Source organism: Monodelphis domestica, chromosome 8 (genome assembly GCF_027887165.1).
Source record: "Monodelphis domestica isolate mMonDom1 chromosome 8, mMonDom1.pri, whole genome shotgun sequence".
In the NCBI taxonomy this organism is placed as follows: Eukaryota; Metazoa; Chordata; class Mammalia; order Didelphimorphia; family Didelphidae; genus Monodelphis; species Monodelphis domestica.
The window spans coordinates 185,540,791-185,553,516 of record NC_077234.1 but is presented as its reverse complement, the minus strand read 5'-3'; the positions used below and the strand labels follow the sequence as shown (position 1 = coordinate 185,553,516).

The 12,726-nt window shown below is 36.6% G+C and overlaps 1 protein-coding gene across 3 annotated transcripts in view; it reads right to left on the bottom strand.

Annotated features, from left to right (window-relative positions):
* Positions 1-12,726, bottom strand: part of CUL4A (cullin 4A) — a 67,671-nt gene that overhangs the window by 31,226 nt on the left and 23,719 nt on the right. For all 3 annotated transcript variants that reach the window (XM_056808262.1, XM_001364831.5, XM_056808263.1), the window contains one exon: positions 5,377-5,539. In XM_056808262.1, the coding sequence (XP_056664240.1) occupies positions 5,377-5,539 (163 nt within the window). The remainder of the gene's footprint in view (positions 1-5,376; positions 5,540-12,726) is intronic.

The following is a 12,726-nucleotide window of genomic DNA, read 5'->3' as shown; positions in this document are numbered from 1 at the left end:
TTGGAAGCCACAGAAGTCAGCAGCAGTGGGACTACAACAGCACTCCAGGTCCAGGGCTACAGGCCATCCAGCACCCCATCCTGATCCACACTAAATGACCCAGAAGATCCGGTGCTATGACTTCTAAAAGCTTAGCAGAGGATACAGGTCACTGGGGTGGAGACAAAGCAGAGCTCACCGACCCCCAAAGGGACTGCTCCAGGAGAGAGTGAAGGCTGGCCTCAGTACAAAGCCCCAGTTTAGGAACTAAGGCTGGAGATCCAAGTGAAGCCAATGACTATGGTAAGGAATCACTGTAAACTCAAGACATATCCCAAAATTCAACTTCTTAACAATAGCAAGCAGAGACCTGAAGGGAAAAATAAGAATTTTTCCATAAAGACTATATGAAAATCCAGGAGAAATGAAACAAGTAGTAAAAAAATGAAATATAAGCTCCTGGAGAGAATTGGAATAGTTTAAAAGAGAAAGTAGTAAATCTAACTTAAATAATGGTCTCTGAAAAACTAGAATAGAGAAATCAATGTAAGAAAATAAGAACAAAAATAAAAAGATCTTTTAAAAATGGAAAGACAATTTAAGGTAAATGGTATCAAAAATAGGTCTGTAAAAAAGGTCAAGAAGAGTTTGTTTAAAAACAATTAGCCTTGGGGTCAGTTAAGAAAGTAAGGGTAAAAAAAAAAGGAATCATTAGCCTCGGGCAGATAGGTGGCACAGTGGGGAGAGGGGAGAGTGCTAGGCCTGGAGTCAGGAAGGCCAGGGCTCAAACCTGGTCTCAGATACTTCTTAGCTGTGTGAACCTAGGCAAGTCACTTGACTTGTCTGCTTAGCCCTTGATATTCTGTTTTAAGAGTTATTACTAATACTTGAAAGAAACCCTAAAAGGATGTCCCAACAATGTTACAGCCAAAATCCAGAACTTCCATGTCAAAGCAAAGAAAAAAAAATACTTTAAATATCTAGTAGAAAGTATTTTAAGTTCCAAGTGACCACAGTTAGGATTGTATAAGTCTTAGCTGTAAGAAGATCTTGGAATTTTCTAAGTGGCAAAAAGAAGATATGAGCCACCTATTTAACTTATTCCTTCAAGGTTGGGCATGATTCTGTAAGGGGAAAACAAAACGGGCCATGAATAGAACCTTCTAACAGTTCTAAAGAAAAGACCAGTGCTAGCTAAGTAGAATCTTTGAAATGCAAACACAAGAGTCAAGAGAAACCTAGAAAGGTAAATTTATTTGAGCAAGGGAAAGGAGCTTTGCGATGATGTAGTGCTAATTTTTAACAGGTGAAGACACAACTGTCCTTTTAGAATCTTAACATCCTTGAGGATTATAAAGGGAGTTATAAGTAAGCAAATCAGAGTATCTGGAAATGGACTGGTTCTGTTCTGAGACCTATAAAAAATATAACAAGAAGATAGGTCAAAAAGGAAGGAAGAAGAAGGGGGTGGAATATATTATTTTTCCAAATGGGTAGTGAAAAAAATTATAAAAACTTTGAAGAAAAGATGAGGAGCAGACACCAAGTAAGTCTCTCTCTATTTAAGTTAGACAAAAGTCAGGTTGAACATAAATACACATGCACTCATGTAGAGACACAAACAGGTTTTGTTGTAAAATATATCAAATTTCACAAAGAAATAGGAGTGAATGGAGATTAAGAGGGAGCCTAACCCCGGGAAAAGGAATATTCACAAGAAAAACTAAATTCCTGATCATTAAAAGGAGGGATTAACAGAACAGAACTGGAATCTAAGAGAATGTCTCCATCAATTGGGGATGCCTAACCAAATATAATCTGTGATGTTAAGAGAAGATGAGACAATTTCAGAGAATCCTGGGAAGTAGGAAGTCATACAGAGGAAAGTGAACAGAACCAGAAAACCAAATTATACAAGGATAACAACATTATAAAGAAAACAAAAATTTTCAAAGCCTTAAGAATCAACTCAAAGCAATGACCAAGCATGTTTTTGGAGGGACCATAATGAGACAATGTTACATAACTCCTGTCAGAGAAGTGATGGTGCAGCAAGAAACATCTCTAGAACTGGACTTTAAAGGCTTGGTTTTATTTGCCTATGTTTATTTTTACCCCCCACCCCCAATTAATATTCTTACCTTCTGTCTTACTATCAATTTTAAGACACGAATGGCAAAGGCTAGGCAATTGATGTTAAGTAGCTTGCCTACAGTCACATAGCTAGAAAATGTCTGAAGCTAGATTTGAACCCAGGTCCTTTGACTCTGGGCATGGCAATCTCTGCTTTTTATTAGGAGTGAATACTAATGGGAAAGAGGAAGTTCAAAATAGTGATGTCAAAGAAAGAACACCATAAATCATTTAAAAATATACAGAAGAGAAGAGAACTTCAGAAGGAAGCATAGACAAGCAAAACAATTCTGAAAGTAAGGGGGAATTTATTATATAGTACTGAAAGAAGCAAGCAGTGTGAAATGAAGACCATCCTCTTTTTTTTCTTGTTCTGCTGTGTATATTGTGATATCGAAATCACTTTAAAAGACTGATATATATTAATTTAAGGTCGCCAAGGAATTCAGCTATGTAATTCCTAAATGAAAACTCAAGTCAGCAGTCAACCTTTTATGGAGTTTTTAATTACAAACAGGAGGAAGAAAGGTATGAGAGAGAGAGAGAGAGAGAGAGAAAGAGAGAGAGAGAGAGAGAAGCAGAGAGAGAGAGAGAGAGGGAAAGAGAGAGGGAAAGAAGGGAATAGGGCTTAAATACCCCCTCTGTTTAGGCTGGGCCAAAGGCCCAAGCCCTTAGATAGCTGAGGCAAAGAAAAGAGATCAGTCCCTATCACTCATGTGACCAAAATGGAGAAACAGTCTCAGGAGCCTCCACCTCCAGCCTCCTTCAGAGCAAGCCCTCCTCTCAGACCTCTCCAGGAGCTCTCCCTCCAGGACCTCTCTCCTCTCAGACTCCTTTAGAGCAAAACCTCTCAGAGCAAAAACCTCTCTCTCTCTGTCCTCAGACCCCACTATCTTTAAGGAAACCATCTAAGTTCCCTCCCCTCAGTTCTCACATCTACCAATCACTGTCGATGTTTCCCCTGTGCCAATGGTGGCTCTAGTTTAACCCAGGACCGCCCAGAGGTCTGTGGCTTTGCACATGTCTGTTGAAGGTCATATTCTCAAATAATTAAATCTTGATCTTTGCTGCAGCCCTTCCTAAATCCTGTTACTCTAAGTAGGGTGGAGATTGTATTTTCCAAGACCTGGTTCTGTCATTCCAAGTATCTCTATTGTATCAATTCTAAAATCAATCATGACTCAAAGAACTTCCTGTTCTATGCTTAAGCATAGGTCAAAACCCTTTCCATTGTTTAGCAAAAGGTTTCTGTCCTAAAGTAGTCTTAAGTAGGGAGGAGAAGGATCCTCCCATGCCAAGGGGTTTTCACATTCCAATAGAGTTCTTACTATCAGTAGGAAATTTTTTCCAGTATGAAATTTCCCAATGGGGAAATTTCCAACATTCATAAGTCTAAGAAATTTTAAGGTTTACAATATGGAAATGCTCATTTTTGCATGTGGTATAATCAAATTCAGAATTAAAATACAAAGTTTTAATAAGAGCCAGAATTCGAAAGAACTGGCTATTGGAGGTGCCATGAAAGGTGAAAAAGAGAATGTGAAAAGAGAGGTTAAGATACCAAAAACAAGCCTGGGCTACTTTACATTGTTGCTGATTTTGATTACTAAAAAGAGAAACAAAATTGATAATCAAAGTACTACAAATACCCTAGAGACAATTTTCAATTTCGTCCTTCTAAAACAGTGGTTCTCAACCTGTGGGTCGCAACCCCGGTGGGGGTCGAATGACCAAAACACAGGGGTCATCTAAAGCCATCGGAAAATACATATTTCCGATGGCTTTAGCCGCTGAGAAATCGTGCTACTTTACAGCAAGATCTCGGAAAGAATGGGGACCCTGCTGCCCGCACATTGTACTAATATTAGTTACCTATCAGCAGCCCCTCCCCCCCCCCCCATGAGGGGCGATGGATTTACCCTGTTGCCTGGAGACCGGACTCAAACAGAGACCCAGAGAGAGCATCCGGGCGCTGGCTCCGGAGGGGCTAAGAATGAGTCCTGGAGCAGATAATGGAGCCGAGTAACCCCAGGAAAGTGAAGCCTCAGCTCAAGCTGGAGGGAGATGACAGGCAGTGTCTGTGGACCCCCTCCCCAGGCATGACTTACCTCCCGCCCCAGCTCTCAGGCTGCCTCCTGCTGGATTAATATTTCTCAACATATAATTAAATATTGTTTTGCATATCAGGTATTTACATTCCAAATCATAACTGTAGCAAAATTACAGTTTTGAAGTAGCCACCAAAATAATTTTTTGGTTTGGGGTCACCACAACATGAGGAACTGTATTGCGGGGTCACGGCATTAGAAAGGTTGAGAACCACTGTTCTAAAACAACTTGTTTCCTAAAGCTACTCTTTGATGGAAGAAAATCCTATACTGTGATATCTAGTTGCAGAACTAGAAACAAACAAGAAAGACCACAAATGCCATCACTCTAGCTTCCCAAAACTGACATAAAAAAAAAGCAATAATCTCTTTAAGTAGTATGTATTTGGTTATATTTAAACTAGCAAATTAAAATACTTAAAAAAAAGAAAAGAAAAAAGCATTCTAGAGTGACTGTATTACTTTTTTTTTTTAATACCCTTACCTTCCATTTTAGAATCAATACTGTGTGTTGGTTCCAAGGCAGAAAAGTGGTAAGGACTAGGCAATGGGGGTTAAGTGACTTGCCCAGGGTCACACATCCGAGGCCACATTTAAATCTAGGGCCTGCTGCCTCTCAATCCACCGAGCTACTTTGTTGTCCCCTGTATTACCTTTTATTTATTTTTATTTTATTTTTTCTTTGTATTGCATTTTATTCCCCCCCCCCCCCCACACACACCCCGTATTACATTTTAAATGAAAAGCGTTTTTCCATTTTAAAAAAGAGTATGGGAGGACAAGTCAAGGACCTGTGATTTCACTGGTTTAGTGAATTTCTAAAACAGAAATTCACTCTCCTTATAGAGAAAGGCAACTCATTAGCAACTTCATTTCTTAAAATTTTGCATGAACCACTGAGATGTTAAATGACTTGCCCAATGGTCATAGAAATGGTATGTGCCAAAGGCTGGAGCTGAAGCCAAGTTTTCTCAACTCTAAGAATGGCTCTTTATTCACTATATCAATACCTCTTTTTCCATTAAATAAGAAATGAAAATCAACTGACTCCATTATTGAAATTACATAAGTGTTTTAAAAGCCTTCTTTATTCTAAGGTATGAATGATGATGTCAGATTTATCAAAAAGGAAAGGACCATAAGATTATATGCTTACTTGAAGATCAGAGAGCATGCTCAAAAGACTTCGTAATAAGCTTCTGTCCACAGCTTCACCATTTCTCTCTCGTTCAATTAACAGAAGAATTCCATCAATAGTTTTACTTTGAACCAGCTTATCACTAATAACATGGTTTCTAAATAGTTCTAATCCCATGTCCCTGTACAAACAATAAAGAACAAAGTTAGATCTAAAGGTCAGTCAATATTACTTAAGTTTGCTATTACAGAATTAGCAGCAAAAAGACAGTTAATTCTCTGAATGCATCAGAATGTCAAAAACAACCTGTTAGTAATCGAATATACCTAAAATTTACTTGCTATTTTTACACACAATTTTCTATTTCCTGCCTCATCTCAGGCTACCTCCTGATTCCCAATGTTGATTGTCTTCCCTTCTCTCCAACTTTATTTTGTATTATCTTCATGTTTACTCTCATCTCCCTTACCCATTAGAATGTAAGCATCTTGAAGGCAGGGATTGTTTCATTTTTGTCTTTATAAGCATCCAGTACAATGTCTTAGAACATAGCTTGAGTACTTATTAATGCTGCTAAAATAGAAACAAGGTTGTTAATATTCTAATGGAACAGGCCAAATTTTCCAATATCAGGCCATAAAATCTAACTTTTGAAATGTTTAAATATCTAAATCTATCATACAAGACACAAACCCACATCATAACATGCAATTCATCTAAATTTGGGCTTCAAATTACTTTAGTTAGATGGCTGGCTATGAATTTTAGGGGCCTTAGTGTCTAATACTCCAGTCTTTGCTTCCTTTACCTTTTTCTGCTCCCTAAATTTTCTTTTCTTTCCTAGACTTCTTTCCTATTTCTACTTTTCTCAATATTTCATACAAAACTTTCCCAAATCTAATTCATTCCTGCCTCTCTTGGTTAAGACTTTCATTTTTATATAACAAATACAACATATACCAGCAATTTATTCAGTTTCATGAAAATATCCTTTAGCTGCTTATATGCTAAAGTCCATTGTTTCTCTCTCTCTATATATATATGTACTTACTGTGATAGATCCATGATTTCATCAGTGTGGGTACTCCCTCCACCAATGCAGATTGCAACCCTTCCAATGCCTTCTCATTCTGTGATTCTTATCCATGTCTTTCCATAAATCTTCCACAGAAGACCTACTCACATGTTGGAGGCCTTTTTCTCATTCTTTTAAGTGTCCCAAGGGTCTTAAAATACAGAACTGTCCAGCTGTATATTTAATATTGCTTATCACATGCAATTTATTGATAACATGCTGGTCTAGAAGTGGCAGTGTGGTGCAGTGGACTGTGCCACTGGATTTGGAATCAGAAGACCCTATTTAAATTCCAGCTCTTCTCCTGTGTGATCTTGGGCAAATCACTTAACACCTGTTTCCTCATCTTCAAGATGAGGAGGGTTGGGCTAGATGATCTTGCAGGGCTTCCAGAGTTCTAAATCCAATGATCTTTTTTGCCCACCATATATTTCCATTACCCTCTGTATTCATTGTAATTTGGATTTTTCCATGAATATGGTATTCCGTAAGTCACAGCCATATAGAATCTGGGAGAACACTTTTTAAGTTTTTAAAAAAGCTTTTTGTGGCTCTTAGCAACATGGGATTTGAAAGCACTATAGTTTCTCAAATCTAATCCAGTCCAATTTACCCTGACACAATTTTAATCACACCTAATTGTCCATTTGTATTGCTTGGTCAAGATGCACTAATTTAACAGGCTATCATGTTGGCAGTGTATCATAGTAAGGACAACATTAATTTTTCATCAGTTTTGTCTACTAGTGCAAGCTGATTTCTTTTCCCTACTGTGGTGGGTAGCACCTTGCTACCCACTTGCACAAAGTAGGTACTTAATAAGCATTTGTTGAATTGAATCACACAAAAGTGAATTTATGTTCTAGGACTTGTGCCACCACCAAAGATTTCTCTTATATGTATCGGGTCAGGTCTAGCCCCTTTTCCTTTGCCACTCTTACTTTCTTGTTCAGAGGATACTGATAGTATAATCCAAATACAGTGGTTCTACTGTCATGGCTGATGAGAATATATCAGTATTTTAAAAAACGATTATATGTTGAATTTTAACTATTTGCTAAAATTTCCGATTTCATCTATACATACCCTAGGAGTGATCTGGTATAGACAGATCTGATGCCACGCTCTTCAAAACCTTTTCCACTCAATTGTTTCTTGGTGTTTCAGGAAGTGATATGAGTTCTTGCCTTTCATCATCTTCTGCTTTAATATTAGGCAAATGATTTTGTAATAGCTAAACAGGTATTAGTTGTGGCATCTACATTTTTCCACTTGTCAAAGAAATAAAGTTTTGTTTACTGAGGTCATTTCTGGGCTCTTTTCAACCCCAGAATTATAACTGTCTACCGGCTAAATTATGTTCCCCATCACTATCCCCAATGGCAAGTCTCATTTTCTGGAGTTGGTGTTTTATATATAAAAAAACCCTGCAGTTTCTATAATCATATGAAACATTTTCATCTTAAATCTTTTCTTCTAAATTGGTATTTATTTTTTAACCTTGGTCCTAGTCAGATGAACACTGTTGGTTCTGAAGTGACTATGTTCATAATTATTACATTTCTATGTATGGTTTTCATTTTTTATGCCATTCAAGTATTTGTCATCCAGTGCCTTCCAACCTTCTTCTTAAATAAAATATTGAGATATAGGCACAAAGTATTTGTGTTTTGGGTGCACGATGAGACTAATTTCTTTATTTGCTTCCTTGAAGAGAACTTCTGAACTGCCTTCCATTTAGTTGTAACATCTTTAATTCTTCTGGCTTCCTTCGTAGGAAATGCCATTAGGAATCTTGTTCAGTTCCTCCAGAAGTGTGACATTTCATTGTTGGACAAAGATCACACACTAAAGAGTATCAACATTTAAGGTTTGTTGATGTTCTTAGACTGTGTGAATGTTAATACTCTGTGCCTCACTTTCTGCCACTAAACAAGTGAAAGGGCATTTCACAGAACTGAGGGTCACTTTGTTTTTGTCTATTTCAAGGATTGCTATGGCCAAAAGAAATCACCACCTGGTAGCCAACCTTCCGGTGATAAGCTTTTGCATACACAGCTAGGTTGGCCCTCCAATAACAGACACATAGTTAGTTACTGGGTCTGCAAATATACATACATACACATAAACCCTTATGCTAATTATCTGTGTGTGAAGCCAGTTCAAATGTTAATCATTGAATGTGATCACTACCATCACAATTCCCACCACCATAACCATCACCATATCCTAACAAGACAAGTGATGAATTCGGAATCAGAAGACCTCTGTTTGACTCCTAGCACTGCCATCTGCTACCTATGTGACTTTGGAAATGCCATTTAACATATACCTTGACACTCAGTTTCCCCATTTGTAAATATAAGGAAACTGGACTAGATGATCTCTAAGGACCCTTCTAGCTTTAAATCTCATAAGAGAAGCTTTACTTCAGAACAGTTTATTTCAATGTTTTAATATTAGAAATTTGGCTAATATTTGACTATTTACTTTCTGAGATAGCTATACACTAAAATATTTTAACATATTTAACACTTGTATGTTTCTATAATAAAAAGTTATTATCTTAAATATTATCCTATATTTTCTTCAGTTAAACAATTAATATTTTCACATGAATTAGAAACACTAAATTGTAAATGGCCTTGCTAAGGATTCCTTTTTAATAATCTCATTATAGTTAAAATCTAGTGAAATAATATTTTCATAAATAGTTGGTCACAGATAATTTCTGAGCCCAGAAAAACTGTGTTCTCTAATCAAAATCTTCATTCAATGCTAAAAAGAGTTTCTGGGGAACACATATAGAAAGTTTGCATTACTTTAAAACATTATGGAAGCAGAATGAGAAATTGTAGTAACTAAACTGAAAATTTTACTTAAAGTTTTTGATTTAAAAGCTTTAGAGTTGCAATTTACTTTTTTAGTTACATAACCTTTTGGTAGAGATGGTTTCAATCTACCTAATTCCAGTGAAAAATCATGTTTTAAAAGTCTAAACTTGCACTTTGCATTTTATACTTTTTAAAAAGCAACATCAGACACATTAAAAGTTTCTTGTATTCTGATAGGCAATATCTGTGGAATGATATGACTAATTTAAATTGATCTTATTCTTATTTTTTTTATTTGATGATATAAGCAAATTTGGTTTTTTCCCCTTAAAATTACATAGACAAATGTCTCATGTATCTGGTCAATTTCTGGCAAACACAACCATGTAGAAGATAGCTACAAACTAGAAAAGAAGTGAATATGACTGAGAATTAAGAAAAAGAGCTATCATGTCAATATTAATCCTGGATAACAAACCCAGCCTTTTCTTATCAAAAGAGAAGTGGGGTTTTTGGATGTGAAATGTGGCAGATACTTCACAGGATCTACCAGTTTTGCTTTATTAAAAGAAGAGGTTTGATTTGAGGTGTAGAGAAACTTCAAGGGAATGACTGTGGTATAAAAATAAAAGGCACCAATAGAACACAAAAAAAGCCATCATAATGCCCGTGCTCCTTAGGCCAAAAAAGTCAACTCTTTAGTTTCATATGTACAATTTAGGTTATTGTGGCAACCTGAGGTCCCCTTCAGTGTTACTCTAGATCAGAAGTAATTGGGGGTGGGGAGAAATGCCAAGAATGGAACGTATCAAAGTAATTCCTACCAAGAGCAATGAGTGATGCCTAGCTGACCTAGCCAATGAAAACAAAACACTACCCCCAGAAACGGATAATTCCTAATAAAAACCTCAAATCAATCGAGGAAAATCAAATCATATTTAGTGTACTATTTTAAGAAAGCAGGTAACATTTTATAAATATTCATAATAAATGATTAAAATGAAAAAGATTCAGTACTTTATAGAAATATGGTAAGCTATAATTTAAAAAAAATTAATGTATTCAGAGTACTTTATTGTCCCATGAGGCTAGAAAAATGAGGTGATACTGTGAAAGAAAATACATAAAGTTTGTTTCCTTAAGATTATTAATACAACATATTGGTTCTATATGCATTACCTTATTATTTCTGAAACAATGTTCTTGGTTAATAATGTATAGAAAGCAGAAAATTTGAAATGAATGTAAATGGTAACCATCTGAAAATTTTTTTTAAATCCTGAGTTTTAATTTTTCTTAAGTCTAGTAGTCCCATTAAAATCCTCTATGTCTTGAAATTTTTTATTTTGACAAATTAATTACAGGGGTTTTTCAAACATTCAGAAGTTTTTCAAAGACAAATCTTGACCTTAAGACTCTCTTGTTTCTTTAGTGAGAACAAGTGGAAGACTCTAAAGTTTTCCCAGAAAATAATCATTTTTACAGATGATTGTTAAAAAATGTATAATATAGTGATCTAAAAGTACCAGCCCAGAAAGGTGAAGTGATTTACTTGAGATCACATAAAGTATTAATAAGCAGCAGAGGCAGGATTCAAACTCAGGTACTCTGACTCTTTCTGTTCCATTAAAGAATGACACTGAACCCAACCAGATTTAAACTAGGCAGCTGGTGCTAGACACTTTTTTAAATCCCATCACAAACTCACTAAACTGTGCTTTGTTGTTGATACATTGAACTTATTGCTTTGGGATAATTTTTTGCTTTGCTATGCTTTTTTAAACCTTTATCACAAGTTAAAGGTTAGTAATAAGGCGGCATATATTTTCAACCTATGGAATTCAAATAGGATTAAAATGGCCAAGATGCTCCAGTTTCAGTAGTGTAGTCCTTACTTTGGATATGTGAAGTCATGGGTATAGAAAAGCCCCAATGGAGGAAATCTCTCTCAATGCAGTTACCTCTTCTACCAGTTACAGGCTCATATACTTTCCTGGGAGTACTGAGAGGTTAAGGGACTTACTCAGGGTCACACAGTCAGTGTGTGTTAGAGATGGGACTTGAACCCAGGAACTTGGCTCTAAATTCAGCCCATTATCCATTCATCTACACTGGCTCTCTATATTCTATAGTTTTGTAACCTGTTCTAAATGAAGAACTCAAAGAAAAGGGATGTTCATGAATTTCTGGGGTATAACTAGTAATAAGCTCTATTTAATCTAGAGGGGTTTTTTGTGGTTAAAAACAAATACAATTTTCATCACCACTTAACACAGACTTATGGGCATAGGCTCATTTGCACAATTCTGAGGCAGCTTTCTGATCGGCTTTATGTGGAGAAAGGCAAGGGGTGGGGAGGAGGAAGATTAATCCTTGAGTAGGAACTCCAGGGAATTGGAAGCTAGACAGGGCAAACTCTGTGAGTATGTTCTAGAAGAAGCCATTCTAACCCAGGGGCACTTACAGCTCACTAAACTAATAGGTTCTAGTCCAGAAGGCTCCCCTACAAAATCCTCATATCTCAGCCTTTGAAATATTATCCATCTTTGAAGGTTAGCTTAAATGTGATCTCCTCCATGAGGCCTTCACTATTCTCCCCAAGTGCCACATATCACACAGCACTTGTCTTACATTTTTCTTGTATAATTCTAAGGTAAAATAGAACAAATGTTTATATGTGCCATCTCACCCACGAGGTAAGTAAGCTCCATGAGGGCAAGGATGAAATCTTGTTTAAACTTTGAAGCATAGCAGTAGCCTGCACATTAATAAACAGGAGGGCACTCAGGATCTGGGAGGTGCCTTTGATAAGGAATGCTGATGAGGTAAGGTACTGGATCGGGTCACATGACAATTCTCTAGGAAAGCAGGTTGATATAAGTTAAGAAAGATAGCTAGTTCTGCACTGGTTAAGATAATTAGTTAGTACTTTGATTTTCTCATTTTTTTCTATAATTTCAAATTTTATTCAATTCTATTTATGTCCAATTGCTTACAGCTCAAAATACTCTAGCTATGGTAAAAATAAAGGGTAGGTGCTAGAACTGGGTGTATATATAAGAGGTGGCAGAAGATTTAGGGTATGGGTCTAGGAACTAGGGTTTGGCAGGATAGAGGGTCAGAGACTGTTGGAATGCTGATGCCTTGGGCCCAGATCAGTTCTACTATAATTTGATGGGCTCTGTTTTCCATTTGGGATATGTGTCTTCACACTTGGTGGCAGCAGTGGAACTTTGTAAGGGAAGAATAAAATTATTTATAAACTAATGAGAGGATATTCTAGGAACTTTCTGATTCTGAGGCCTATATCTTATGTGGATATATTTTAAGTATACATGCATTTATGTAAATATGTATGTATATAAAACCTCCTCTATATACTATAAAATAATGTCAAGAGGGTCCTATGAGTCAAAGTTCTGGAGAGTGTTAACAGGGTAGGTGGCCTAGTAGATCCAT